The 16248-nt window shown below is 31.6% G+C and overlaps 1 protein-coding gene across 2 annotated transcripts in view; it reads left to right on the forward strand.

Moving 5' to 3' along the window:
- LOC118187089 (uncharacterized) overlaps positions 1–16248 on the forward strand; it is a 69536-nt gene that overhangs the window by 16045 nt on the left and 37243 nt on the right. For both annotated transcript variants that reach the window (XM_035357271.2, XM_035357272.2), the window contains exons 3-4: positions 7068–7904; positions 13301–13415. In XM_035357271.2, the coding sequence (XP_035213162.1) occupies positions 7068–7904; positions 13301–13415 (952 nt within the window). The remainder of the gene's footprint in view (positions 1–7067; positions 7905–13300; positions 13416–16248) is intronic.

A 16248-nucleotide genomic window follows, 5' to 3' on the forward strand; every position in this document is an offset into this window, starting at 1 on the left:
CCCATAATCCGAATTTCAAAGCTACAAACTTTCTGCGCATGCGTCGCGCGTAAGACCTTTACGGTTGCGAATATGCGTGTGCACATGCGCATAATACGTTTACACATGCGTGTTTAATGTATAACGGACAGTATAAGCTAAGCAAAAATTATATGATTCAGTTAATGTTGCAGATTGCATTGTTCCTTAATCTTTGAATTGAATCCGCCTTATTATTTTTTGCAGACTGTTATAGCAGTTTTGTAAAAGTAAGCTTGAACTTTTGATTATGTCAAATAGAGTTTCCTGTATATATTTACTAATATGTAAAGGATCTACAAAGCGAAAATATGTTTCAAAGTCCATTAAACAAAAAGTGGAATTGCTGCAAAAAATGGATAAAGGCATATCCTTCGTTTCTCTAACCATTCCGAAATCTGTTTATCAATTTCACGCTACTCTGCGGCGGAGGGGGGGGGGGAAACGCCGCGGCGCGCTATGAATTGGAAGTTAATCTGTCAGCACTATCCTTATCTTCAGGGCAGATTTTTTTATTTTATTTGGCTTATAATTCCTTACTAAATGTAGTATTTCATCTCGATGTACTCCGTCTTTGATATGATTGAAATCAAATTCCTCGTCATTATAATTCGCTTCCGATAATGAAGAAAGTGACACAGAGGTTACTGAAAACGAAAAAATTTCGATTGACGAGTTAGTCTGTATTCTTGGCACAGCAATTACAGGACTTGAACAGCGGAACTTTGTAACTGAAGAATTATGTCTGTTTATAGAATTAAAGAGAAAGTATTATCACACAAAACGAAGCAACTTAAACAACTTATATTGAAAGAAATGTTTAATAAAGTAAACAAATAAATATTAAGCTTTTTTTTTTTTTTTTTTGTAAATTTTGATACCCTTTAGATCATAATTGTTCTTTATTTCATAAATTACGGTTTCATATTTTTACTTTAATAATTTCTGCATGCTGTCTTACCATAAACTGATGATCTATAATCTGGAATCGCCGAAGTCCTGACGAGTCCGGATTAACGAATTTTGACTGTACTTATTAATTTTGCAGTATTTTATTATTGTTTATATATATATGTATATTTAAGGCTTTCAGTTTATGTTCATTTTGTAAGATTGCTTTGCTGAAGGTAGCATTTCTCGACTGGCGAGATTCTTATCATTATGCTAATTTAGTATTTTAATTAGTGCTTAAATTGCACCGGAACCCACCAGATGCCGGCTCCAGTACTTCTCAATTTTTAAGATAAATTACAATTCTAGCCGGAGCGTACCGCAGCTCTAAATAATATGAGCTCCGGTACTTCTTTTTATAAAACTGAACTACAATTTAAAGGGAAAGAATTTAGAATTCCTAATGTTAGTTTAACAATAAGCAGACCTTGCAGTACTCTATTTCCGTAGAAATATAATCTCATGAGAACATGAGACGTTCAAGTAAAGTCCCTTACTGACATGCGGAAACGTAAGGAGGGCAAGAAATTTGAGGGAGTTTGTTTAGGAACGCATAAATTTCTCATCAATGCCATCGTATCTAGCGTATTGTTATCAATGCTTACAGTTAGTTATCCTTGCAGGAAGGAAAATTTGTGTTCTTAAATGTGCGGTAAGTGACAGCGAGTACAATAAGATTGTTTACTGAGATAAACTGCTCAAGCACGTCCTATACATCGTCTTCCCACAGTATCCACTAATGGAGGGGAAAGCATAACAAGCAACTTTACATTCATCCTTAGGAGTCAAATTCAGGACTCATATTACTCCTGACTCACATCTGCTTGATGGCTGTAATTATATCAGCAGAGAGCCGCGGTCAAAGAGAACATTCTCTCTCACCAAGATTCCTCTCATTTTTTGTTTCCACCCACTCATACCCTTATTCTGTTTTTCCCTGGAATTTTCATCAGCTATACTTTAAGTGGTACTTTTCAGTTTTGCCGGCGCAGGCGATAAAGTCGCCAGTAATGGTACAACTGATGCCAAACAGAATATCCTCACTGGTAACCTTTTACGCCTTATTTTCAAAACAAGTCGTAACCATTATTCATCATATTGATTGCATACGATTACATAGAATTTTTACCAAATAGTTCAATTTTATGCCCTGAGGTCGTTCGCGGTAATTAAGTCAGTTAGGATGCAATCGCACCGCTCATCCGAAGGCAAAGTCAAGGGTTAAATTCATCAATTCTAATGAGAATGCGCTAGCGAAGTAAAGCACTGCAGTTTTACATAATTTATGAGTAAGCTATTCGTACGAATTGAAACAATTCTTGCATTTAAACTTATATTCCAAATTAAGATTTAACTTGTAATTAATGTAGATAATTACTGAGATAATCAGATTTTTGTAACGTACTTTACGTGAGATGAGATCACTTGGGGTCATGTGATAGGAACCGCCGAATGAGGATGTTGAACCATGAAAGAATAGTAAATTCTTAAATTAATGTCTTTTTATAAATTTATTGTCTTTATTTATTGGCTTTTTACAAAATTTTTAACGATATTAAAATGTGTATGCCTTCAAAATAAAAAATTCTTAGAACTAACATTCATTAACATTTTTTATGAGTATATTGTATGTTGTCGCTAATAAAATGTGCTTGGCGAGATTTGCGCCGGCGAAATGGAAAAGTACACTTTAAGTATATTTAATTTTTGTGATGATAAAAAAACTTTTTCCCCCTATGATCAGAGCTTAAACTGGGCTGAAACCCACCGGATCTCCGCTCTGGTGCTTCTTAATTTTTGTAGTAAATGATAATTCTAGCTGGAATGCACCGGAGCTCTGAATAAGAAGGGTCCGGCACTTCTTTTATGTAATTGAATAACAATTTCAGTAAAAATTTTATCTCAAAAATTTTCTTTTAACAATAAAATTATATTAAAAACCACTTATTAAATTTCAATTTATCTCTTTACATTTTATTTAATTTTAATTATTTCAATAAGTAATAATTAATTATCTAATAATTATCAATTAAATTACAATTAATTAATTATATAATAATTAATGATTAAAAACAATTTATAAACATTAATTAATTTTATAATAATTAACTATTTAATTTAAAATTATTAATGAGTTTAATAGTCATTTTATTTATTTATTTACTCTTGTTCCTCTTTGCTGATGGTCTTCCATAGGGCTCCGGCACTTCTAATCTTAGAAATTAATCCCTGATTTTAATAATAATCTAAAAATTAATTCTGACAAAAAAGAGTTAACTTTCATTGAGAGACAATTTTTTAAATTGTTGTAGATAATAAACACATTTCTTATGAACATTCACATTATAAAAGTTAGGTGGACAATGATAAAGTAAATGAAAGCAATGTATATGTTTTCTTGGTACCTACATATTAGCACAATCACCTTAGTGGAAGTAGCCAAATTTTCAAAATGTGGCATATTCAGGTAACCCCATGCATTACTTCAGTTGTGGCAACCATATGCAGAAACATTTTTAGTTTTATAAGCAATGGCACCATTTTTGTTAATATTCTTTTAGTTATATTCCAAATTCTAATGTTTTTTTGTAGATAAATAGTGATGTTTTTGTTTTAAACGCAATTTAAAAAAATGTCTGTGGAACTTTTTTGCAGTGGAAGAAACTGTGGTAAAGTTCTTAACTACAAATTAAAAAAAAAAAAAAAATTACCCAGTTTTCTATCCAAGTGAATGAAATACATCAAACAAAATAAGGTAAATTTAGCATTTGGGATTTTTTTGTCAAATGGGTTTCCAGCCAAAGCCTAGGACGCGTATGTTTGGCTTTAAACACCTGCTGCCTAGCAAATGACATTTTTGGCTCTCAAATGATTGAAGGTGAGGGGTGCAGCATTTTCCCATCTAGCTATGTATACAGTAAGTGAACCCAAAAGACCATTGTGTATAAAGTGCAGTGTGGCACATACTGGTTTTCCTTTTGTTGGCATAAGAGGAAAAGAGAAAGATTTATGTTCTGGTTAACTTAAGCTTAGCTAACATTGCAAATAGTGCTTTTCTTTCAACTTTGATTTGATCCAACTTATTATTTTGTTCAGTTCATTATTTCTGTCATCTTATCAAAATAAAAGTTTTAGTAAAGGAAAACATCTCTGCTTTATTTTACCCTCAAAACTTTAAATCCGTCATTCAACCAATGAATGATGGAATTTTGTTCGCACCAAAATGTAGATATAAAATAGCCATGAGAATTAATGCAGTAGTGAGACTGTCTAAAATTTTTCAAATATTTCAGTATAAAGTCTGCGTGCTATATGCCATATAAGAGGACAGATCTCCAGATATTTTTAAAAATTCTAACATATACACAGACAACTAGAAATTATCTTTCTTTTAAATTAAAGAAAAAGTACGTATTAGCACATAAAATAAAACTGCTTAAGGTTTAAAAGAATTTTTAATAAAGCAAATGTTAACATTATTATTATTATTATTATTATTATTATTATTATTATTTGTTGTTGTTGTTGTTGTTGTTAAGCTTCACAAGTAGCCTTTTATATCTAAAATTTTTATATTTTCCTAATCTTACTAGCTTTAAATTGACTTAACATCCAGAATCACTGATGTGCTGACCTTGGACTTTGTATTGTAGTGATTTTTATGTAAAGTAAATGTGAAGTTTTTTCCTTATGAGAAATTTAAAGGATTAATCAATCCTTGTGAGAATTGGTACTTATTGTAAGTTCTTAATCTTTTCTCAATAAGTATGTGTAGAAATTTGTTCCAAAAAAAATCTTCAATTAGTAATGAAATTTAGATAGGCTGATTCCGCTAAATACAAGAAATGTAAAAGATGATGCTGTATTTAAAAAAATTAAGCAATAGAAAAGATTGAAGGTGATTGTTTCCTTTTTGTAGTCCCCCCATGCCATTATTGTGATCAAACAAAAATTATTACATATAATTAAGCATAATTGAATAACCAAACACTTTGTCTTAAAAAAAAAAGCATATATCCACATGTCAAGGGATATATGATACTTTCTTGATTAAAAGTTTAAAAAATTGAGACTCATGTATGATATTGCATATGCATTTTAATTTTGTAAATAACATTTAAAATAGACAAGCATCATTGTAATTCTTAGTTATGACTAAAAGAACTTGTAAACATCTTTGATGGGATCTTTAGTCTGCTATACAATAAACGAAGACTTTATTGTGCCAAAAATATTTATTGTGTGGAGGTTATTGTGCCAAAAATATTAAACTAATGATGATGCTGAGTTTAAATTATATGTAAGCTGCTTGAGGCTCAATAGAATGAAATGGTTAGCATTTGGTGTTTCTCTTGTGTTGTGCATGAAGAGATTCATATTCGATTTATTTTGCGTCGGCAAGATAGCCTTTAACATCTATTAAAAAAACTAAACAAAGAAAATCTCCATGTATAGACAATCTTTTATGGACATAATAGCATTTTAGGATGTATGAGAAAACTCTCTGAATTGCAAATCTCACTACTTGGATATTTTGTATAGTTATCAAATTGAAGCATACTTTGCAATGACTGACAAGTATGAAGCACGTTGCTAATTGTTCAACAGAGAATGGATACATGTTTAGATAATTCATATTTATGGAATGCTTGTTAGTAAGCTGTTTGTAGCTGTTTGTGTTGAAAAGTTTTGGAGAACTGTAAAAATTGGAATTTCGAAATTCTTGTACCTCTGATCAACAAAATGTGTAAATTTAGATATTAGCAAAACCATGCTGTTATTTTGAGGTACTTACATGATAATGAACCACCTTGGTGCAATTTAGCAATTTTCTTACAACTTAAAAGGTAAAAATTACTTGCTCAGTGCAAGTGTGTGATTTTCACAATTTTTTTAAAGATTTCCAAATTATCGATATTTATCCTAAGTTGGCAGACATTATTAACATATGAAAAGAAAATATACTTTAGCAATTTAAAATACAAATTTTAATTATATTATGTAAGCATTGTATGATACACATTTTAATTATTAAATGAGTATTACATGATACATTTAAAAAGTAAATGCTTACATTCTTCAAGTCTTTCTGTAATTTTTTGTGCTATTTTTCTCTTCAAGTACATGGCAATCTGCTTTTGCTTAAAAGAAAAAAAAAAAATTAGAAATTCAGAGGTTCATTTTGCAAACCTCGACAACATCAGCTGTCTACCAAATACATCTCTTTGTTGTTCCCTTTAGAGATTTCGCAAAAAATTTGCTATTCCTGCCGAAATTTTACTTTTTTCAATTGCTGGCAAATTTCACAAGCAAATATTTTTAAATTTAGTTAAAGGCAAAAAATATCACAATTCATTTATAAAAACTCTTAGAACGTTGAATACAAAAAGAATGCAGATGAAAGTGGTTACGTTGCTTGACTAAAGGATTGTTATCAGCATGGTTATGCACATGGTTGTCAGAGTTTGGCACATTCGAAAAATTTATTGACCTCTTCTCAGATGGTCTTGATAACACGTAAGCGCTAGTTTAGAATCTTATATGCAGTTTATACAGCAATAGATATTAGATAATTGCTGTTAAGTAATTTTGGTGTAAATATTCTAGTTTAAAAACATATTGTAATTAAAGTTTTCTACCTTGATTTATATAAAAGAAAAATTTATTTTCATTATTAATTGTCTTTCAGTTTTGATATAATTTATATATATAGAAAGCTATAAATCACAGTTTTACATTAAATTGATTGATGAACATAGTTTCATATGACATTCTAATATTAAAACGAAAATTGATTTAACTTATTTGTTCCCTGTGTCATGTATGATATGCTGCAATGTCCCTCTGCGGACCTTTCATATCAAATGTGATATGGGAGAAAAGTATCTGTGGCAGCTCACTGTATCATATTTCAGATATTGAAATCGAATATTGCATTTTTATTTCACAATTGAAATGCCTCACTTAACTTTCCCTATACTGGAAGTGAAAAGTTTGAATGAAACTTATGCATAAGGAAAATTTATAAATAAAGCTGTGTAGTAAAATTGTTTCTAAATTTAATTTTTATGGTATTCTGATTATTAAAATTCTTTTAGGTAATTCAAATAACTGAAGTTGAAAATACTGAGCAGATTAACCAAGTTTCTTCAACAGTAATTGACTCGCCTGTTTCTTCAAAAATAAAGGTTAAAAATGCTGAGCAAGTAAACCAAGCCCCTAAAGGTGTAGACAGCTGTCATGTTGCTATAAACACAGATGTCTCAGAAACTCCGCTTGAAGACTGGGTGCATTTAGCATCATCATCTACTAATACTCCAGTAAAAGGTGGAGAGTCAAGTAATGATTTAAATGATGTGGAGCTCAGTACTCTTGAGGCTGTACCCTCACTTGTAGATCAATCCTTCACTATAGATGATATGGAATTTATTCCAAATCCAGAAGCTAATGAAGTGTATAACAACGTAATGAAGGTTTGCAGCACTACTGCTGAGGCTATAAAAAAAACTATCTCTGAAGTTTTGAACTCAAGAGATGATATTGTTATAACTACAGGAGATGTAACCCATGAACTGGAAGAAAGTTTAAGTAGAAGGATTGCAGATTTCGAAAATGTAGTTAGTGGGTGCTTTCCGGGTAGTTTCGGAGTAGATTCTGATGAGCCTGCCAGTAAACCTGTTAGTATAGTTGAAATTGTCGAAGAAACAGATAAAATTTCTGAGGATTCTACTGTAAATTCTGAAGCTATTGCTGCACATGTACCTGATCAAAGAATGCAAATAAATTGTGCAATATCAATAAATAGCACTGATATAAAAAATTCTAATGATGCATCAGATTTGAACTATGATTTAAGTGTTACAGATGGAAAAAAATCAGAGCAAATAGAAAAATGTGACATTACTAATGTGGAGACATCTTTACCACAATCTGAAGTGAGTTTTAATTTCTTTGTCATTTATTTAAATCTATTTTCCTTGAGTAGTTTTCTGTTCCAATTGCATATTGTGTCTAGAATTGCCTTGTATAATTGCTGTTAGGTATGACGCTACTTTGTTGTGTTGTAAAAAATGTTTAAACTGAGATTTTCTGGGAAGAGGGGAGACAAAATACTCTCACTTTGGCATTTAATCTCTTCCATTTCAAAGAAATCACCTAAAACCACCATCTGATTTTATCCAAGATTGTTTCCACTGCTGAAAGAGTGCCTGAAATTTCTTTCCTGAAATAGTAATCAGCAGTCTCATTAAATGTTCTCTCAGTTTTCCGTAACATCTTGGAATCTCCTTTCTTTGAAGTAGGACTTGACTTTTTGGAAACTGAAATAAGTGATAGAGGGATGTGATATTGATGAAATATAGTGGCTGTAAATATCTGGGAAATCTTATGTTTGCTAAAAAAAACTACTACAGATGCTAAGCTAAATGAGCAAGCGCATTGTTATAGTGGAGCTGCCCTCTCTGGATGATGTAACTCTGACCTCTTTTGATGAATAATATCCCCTGTGTGTCCCTTTCATGATAATATTTCTTGGTCACTCTCTAGCCAAATGATGCATATTCTTAATATACAATATTCTTGTATCAGAGAATACATTTCTTTGACTCATTTATGCTTTCTTGTATCACAGAAGTTGAGAACTTTGAAGACTAAACTTTGATTTCAGAGTCATAGATACATAACAATGTACATAACATGTTATTTCAAATGTTATCATTCTTAAAGCAATTAATATTTTGTGTAATTGAAGCTGTATTTTCTGTCATTCAAAAGGAGTTTGGCATAAACTTTCAGACCCAAATCTTTAGTAAAAGTAATGGTTGATGGTAAAAATATATTTACATGTGCCACTTGGCGAAAATTGTCGATTTTTGGCTGTACATGGACACCGAGTTCATGCAGTGGCCAAAATAACAAGTCAAAGAACTGCACAAACTTGGTATCAATGTACACATTGACTTATTTTCACTTAAAAAAAAAAAAAAATCAAAGAATTGCACAAACTTGGTATTCTGCACTCCCTTTGTCCATGTCCTCATCAATTTATGTTCACTTAAAAAGTCAAAGGAGAAGCCAATTCTACACTAGAGCCAAACAAAAAATATATAATCTCAATAAACTACATTTTAAATCAAATTATGAAATAACATAAAAAAGGAAATTCATCTTAGCACTATGCAAAGAAAATATCCAATTACCTTATAGAAACCACTTACCTTTAGAAATTTTCATGTCTTCAGTCAAACAAAATTCCTTAACAGCATCTAAAAACTACCTAAAATTATCTGAACTAAAATCTGTATACTGGTATCGCCACATAAATTTAAAAAAATAAGAGTCGGAAATATTCTCCGTAGTGCCGGTATCCTCCGACTTTCGACCATACACATTTCCTTCGTACAAACAGGACACTTATAATGGCTACTAAGTAAATCTTCATTTACATAAGTCAGTTAATGTTCTTTTCCCCTTTCATTCCAAATCATACAGAAACTTGAAATTAATCTTACCACATTTAGCCATTTTATTGTGTAAACCACAAAATAATTGCCGTACCTCCTAAGAAACATCCAACACACTAACAAGCCCTTAATCTTTTCACTGCAGTCAGGCAACCAATTAAGTCATAATAGGGTTTCCATAACATTCAACTACTCAGGTTACCATAAATTAAACAACTTGGCGATAAATGAAATAACAACTTCGCGTTAATCCAAGAGACACTCTTCAATATATCTTAACCACGTTTGGTGTACATTAATTCAGCCGATTTTCCATACTTCTGAATTCTTATCTCCAGTGTTTTTCTCAATTTTGTTGCTGTAGATTTTCCGAGATGTTGGTCACTTTTGACAGTTTTTTCAATCATCTTGAAAATCATCTTTAAACAGTTGTAAAGCACATGCAACTCATACAATCCTTCCGATAGACTGCAACTTTGTAGAAATCTTTTTATTGGTATTATCATGTGTTTGGTGAAATCAGATGTAAATTCTCTCTGCAGCCTTCTTTACCAAGGCGAGTATACTGACAAAGCGTATCACATGTTTGTTCAAAGATTCACGTGTGGCAGGATCCTGTAAACAACTGAAGTGAGTCAGTATGTTATAACCTAGGGTGTATATATGGTAGGATACAAAGTAAAACCATGCTAAGTGGCTTCACTCTCTATGTTTTTGCTTCATATATATGTCATTAGTTCTGATTCTATCACAGCTCATATATTTTAATACTTAATTTTAAAAAAATATATAATTTATGGAAAACCTTTATTGTAAGATTGAGTAGGTGTGTGTGTTTTTTTCATATGTGTGTTATTGGTGTTAATTATTTTGAACAACAGTTTAAAAATATTGAAATGTATATCACTTCCTTTATTAACCACTTGCGTTAAAAAGATGTGCCACACACGTCTAGATGCTTTTGTCTCAAACCACGCGCAAAAATGAAAATAACGTGGTGCACACGTCGCCTAACAGCGAGATTGTTTATTTCTCGAGTTACAGCTCTGGATTGCACTCGCAGATGCGGAGTGGCGTAAATGAGACATTTTACCGCTTGTTATATTGTAGCACACGGCACTGCAACCATGAAGTTTAGTCGTAGCGCAAGTGGATAAAGCAGCCCCCACATAAACCTTTGATGATGTTTAAAAGTTGCACATTAGAAATTTGGTAATAAAGGATACTTTTACCTTATACTGTATTGTCTGTTTTTTATGCTTACTGTTGCCATTCAAGTTTGTGCAGAGCAATTGAAGCAGCAAAAAGAAAAGATTCCCTTTTTCTCACTCTAATTCTCCAAAAACCTATTTTGGGAAAAGAACACAGCCCCTATTTTTTCAATATTTATTTACCGTATTTAACAGCATATAAGACGCACCCATATTTAGAAGGCCACACACAAGGAAAAAAGTTTCAGTAGTCCGCACGATAGCGCGGTACCACAATAACTTAAAATGTGGTTTCTTTTAGTTCTCACATTTCGTAAAAGCCAAATAAACAATCATTGCAATTACCAAACATATTTTTATTAAGGAAAATTAACAAACGGCAAGCTATTTTGAACATGATATGTAAATTTCAATAATGAATAAATGAATGAACGGCAAGCAATCAAACATAATACAAAATAAAGCAGAAACAACAAAAAACACAGATTCAAGGAAAGCGTTGCTTATCATGAAATTAGACTTCAATCATTTTCAAAACCATAAAAATCCTTTTCACTATCATCATCATCGAAAATGAGAATATCATCATCATTACTGTTTCCGTCATCGCTAGTATCACCTTCTTCAAATAATGCTAAAGGACTTAACAATTACTTCAGCTTTTACGTCCTCCCAAGATCTTTTTACCCACTCGCACACTTGTGAAATAGAGTGCCGCTTCATTCTACTTAAGGGTGTGAGGGCTCTCCTATCCACTTGTTCTATTGTTCTCGCACTTTTTCCTTAAATGGCTTATTCACCGATACATCTAAAGGCTAGTCTGTCCACCAGGAATGACAGCTATCTGGGTTTTTAATTCTCTCACTTTATTCTTTATGGTTTCAGTTCTATGGGCGCTAAACTGATCCAAAACCAAAAGAGGTTTTTTTTTAAGAGTCCACCAGGTTGCCTCGCCCATACGTTCTGTAACTACAGTTTCATTCCAGCTTCATCCATCCAGCCTTTCGGATGAACATGAACAATTACACCCATTGGAAGTTTTTCTTGTGGATGAGTTTTTCTTTTGAATATGAAAAACGGCAATAGTTTTGTGCCATCAGCACAACATGTTAGAACTATCGTATATCGGGTTTTATCTGGGCTATAGACCTTTATCCAGGCTAAAAATAACATTCAGTATTGAAAGTTAACCTGTGTCCTTCACGTATAAGACGCAGGTAACTTTTTTAGACCAAATTTAGGAAAAAAAATGTGCCTTATATGCCGTCAAATACAGTATTTATTTTTGTGTGTGTGTGAATAAGCCTTGCCATTTTCCAGAATTTTAAATGCATCTATTGTTTTTTATGGGAAGACCAGATGAAAAGGAATTTGAACATAATTCTCTTACTCTTCTGTTATCAGGACCAGATTCAGAAATGTATGTATATATATGTGTTCATGTATGCATATGTAATGTGTTTACTCATACACATATGTGCACATACATAAATACACATGTACAGGTAGCCCTCTACAACATGGCATCCTGTAACACGGCTTTGCTATAACATGATTCATAAATTGCAGGAACCCTCCTACAACACAGTATCCTATAACATGGTTTCACTCTAACATGATGAGAAAACTGCCCAAGAACGTTGGCGAACTCTGCATGAAGTTTCTCCATGTTAAGCAAAGCACCCACATAGTCATTAAACACATAAGAATCCTTATTTACAAAGTCCTGCCAGTTGTCTTCCAAGATACAGTTCCCATAAGAATAAATAACGTCGGGTAGATGAGCCACCTGGTGGAGAGTGACCATTGAATTCTTAACCCATAACTGGAGAAAATGTTTTCCTTCTCTGAGTAAATATTTGACATAGTATTGGGAAATGCAGGTGAAAAAGTCTTTGTTATGATAATTTGTTTCATGGTTCCAGGATTCCTTTTCTTATTGCTTTGTGCTTCATATACTATTAGATTAGGCTGAAGAACTAACTGTCATCAGATGCTGCATAGTAGCCATATTGCACACAGCCTCTGATCTAGTACAAGCATATTTGTGGATCAGAGCAAAGAAATATATCAATAAAATGTAAATATGTACATCATATAATATCCCCATCTTGCTGCTATTAGAGCTCCCAGAAGCTCGAGTCCTGGCAATGTAATTCTCTTAATTGGAGCTTATCAAAATGAAACTTGCTAAATAAAGCTAAAATGAAATTTGTATTCCAGTCTGTTCTTAATCTAGTTTTAAAGTGTACAGTCTTCTAATGTTTTGACTATGATCACCAGTACCATGATCTACATTTTTTTCTTGATAAGTGCAAAGATATTTATTTAGTTATAGATGCATATAGTATAGCAATTAACTTACATCCTTCTGTACAAAAACTAAATTGTTTTATCGAGGATTAATTGTGGTTACATAAAATCAAGGTGAAGATGTAATGATTGTGTTTTGATGTCATGCTTGTCCATTATTTGTGCTAAAATACACTGCTTTTTTATGTTTTTTGCATGTCAAAACTGGTTGATGGTAAAATGCATAAGTATGATTAATGGATCAGTTAATTGGTTATATAGAGGCATATGACTGCATATTTTACCTCAAAATTTTTAAATTCTTGCAGTTGGGAATTTTCATTAACAGTTTTCTATTTGTATTAGGTAAAGCTTTTTCCAAAGGAACTAGTCAAGAATACAATTACTGCAGATGAAGAGCGAGGGACAAAAAAGCAACAGAAGAATAATGCAGCTAAAAAGAAAGGAGAAAGAACTATTGGTTTGTATTTTTAGAATTTAAATGAATTACAACTTATGTACTATAAGTATATTAGTTAAAATTGAACAGAAACAAATACACAGAAGAAAAATTTTATACATACATATACATTTATACATACACATACACATGTATGTAGAAGATGAAAATTGTAAGATTTTTTTTTCTTTTTAATCCTTCATGACTGGTAGGCACAGCAGTAAAAAAAAAGAAAAGAATAAAAAAAAGTTAAAAAATTGAACTTGCAATTGAAGTTGCACTCACACAGCTAGAAGGATACTGTCAAACTATAGCTCTTCATAAGGAAGCAGACCAGAATTTCATGTGATCAATTACTTTTCTGAATTTATTTTTGAAATAGTTTAAATTCAGTAATATTTTGTAATCACAGTGATTTAAGATTAAAATTCATTCTAGAAATAAGTCTGCTCAAAAGTGGTTAGAACAAATATTGTCAACATGTAATATAAGAATCTTGGAAAAATAACCCCCCTCTCCCCAAAAAAATAACAATAAGTTAGTCAAAAATATAAAAAATTATATTGCTACTGCTAATGAGATAAAGTATATAGAATATATGTCTACCAAAATTGGCAGTCTGTTTACCAGGAAGGCATAAATTAAATATAATATGAAGCAAAAACATGGAAATCAGATCTGACACAGATGTAAATTAATAGTGATAAAATTAAATAGGGAGCTAACCTATTTTACAGTCAGATATTATTAAAGTAAATTTCAAAACCAAAATTCAAATTAGAGCCAGCTACTATGGGCATATAAAATTTTAAAAATAGTAAAACAAATTAAATTTAGAAAAAAATTACATTTAAATGACTTAAAAACTTTTTGGATTTATTTTCATTCTAATACATAACAATTCATAGGTGGCATATCTAATAATATAAGTAACTAAATAATTTCACCATTTAACTTCTTATTTTGATGGGTTTTTTTTTTATTTTTTTATTTTGTTTATTTAAATAGTATCTTTCTTTTTGCAACTGAAAGTATTTGTATCAAATAAATATAAAATATGACTTTAAATCAATATAAATTTGACTGAAATTATTCTTAGTAAGCAGTAAACAGCAGTAGTATACTGGATCGTTGAGGTTATCAACATCTTTTAGTGTGTAATTTACAAGAAATAAAATCTTCAGTATTGATATTTGTATGAATTTTTACAACTACTGAAAAATATGCGAGTGGTTTGGTTTAATTTATTATGACAAAGCACTTGAGGGCTATGTGCCAAAGAGGAGAGATGCCTTTGTGGTGAACCTTCTAAGAAAAATTGGCTCGTATACATGTTACATTAGCGAAAAACCATGAAAATGCCCATGCAGCCAGCCTGTTCGCCAGTACTGAACCTTTTTTTTTTTTTTTTTTTTTTTTTTTTTTTAAATAGTGAAGAATATTTATTGAAATTTTATTCAATGTTTGTCATGACTCGTTTTTTCTCCAAAACCTCACCTTCATTAAAAAGAAAATGACTTACTGATTATTTTTTAAGTCCTTTTCTAAAGAATAGATGATGTCTTTATAATAATCCCATTACAGGTAAGAATAAACACGGATGAATAATGCACTTTGTTTACTCTTTAGAATATCTGTACACATACACTTGATGTATTCTCAATGCCATATCTTGGGAGTGCAGTTGGGAGCATCTGTCCAAAAGTGCAGCATCCAGGGCTGCCGAATTGATGTTATAGAATATTAGAATGAAATGTTTTCCATTCTTGGCAAACAGGAGGGGGAACAAAATCTTTAGTTGTTTCCTGGTCGCTAATAATTATAGCTATACTTCTGTGTACTTTAGCAGTCTAGACTTTTTAATACCCTTCAGTCTTGGGCTAAATGTGAGCAAGGTTGGGCACCACTGCACTAGGCAGCAGAATTTGGGGCCAGATTTTTTTTATTTTTTTATTTTATATATATATATAGAGAGAGAGAATTCAGAGAAGCACAGTAGCAAAATTTTTAGATTTTACGGGAGGCTTTGAGCAGCAGAATTTAGGGGACAGCAGAAAACACAGGCAGCAAAATTTAGAACTTACAGAGATTGCATTGGACAGCAACATGCCTAGCATTGGCCCTAAATATCAGAATGCTGCAACCTCATAATGATGCCACATTAGCATGTCTAACAAGTGGCAGAATTTTTTTTATTTGTGTGTCTGTCTTACAATATTGAATATAATAAAACTTAATTTTGTTCATCATTATTATCAAACTCAGCCTGCTGTCTAGATAAATTCTGTATACAAGATTTGTTAAACTTTTCCTGTGTGAGAGGCCACTCAAGATTTGTATGCACAACTCATGGGCCAAATAGTGGTAGATATTTTGCAATAAAAAAAATAAAGTAGGAATAGAAATATTAAAATTGAGCTGTAAATTTAGAGATTAACAAGTTAATTTATTATTTTCCTATTTGTGAATATAACAGAAACATGAGAAATTGATTGTTAAAATTGTGCATTGCAAATTTATCTCCTAATGAAATAAACCTTTTTTGCACAACCATTTAGTTTTCATCTCTAGACCCAAACGGGCGTTAATATCTGTCTCTTTTTTTAAAGAATTTTGTTTCCAAAAGCACTGTGAGAGTTTAGCAGCAGTGTATACCTTAAACTGATTATATGAGATAAAACTCTATCTTTTTTAAAAAGCTGGTAAATCACTTCCTAGCAAAAATTTTATGACTGGAAGCTGTCTGGAGAAACTATTGTAATTTTGATTGGCGTTCTTCCTTATGAGGGAAGAGGGAAAATACTGCTTTTATGTATATTTTTATTTCTGAAAATTATATTTTCTACTAGATTTG

Source organism: Stegodyphus dumicola, chromosome 9, assembly GCF_044657685.1.
Source record: "Stegodyphus dumicola isolate Sdum_Otavi_A_Nest chromosome 9, ASM4465768v1".
NCBI lineage: Eukaryota > Metazoa > Arthropoda > Arachnida > Araneae > Eresidae > Stegodyphus > Stegodyphus dumicola.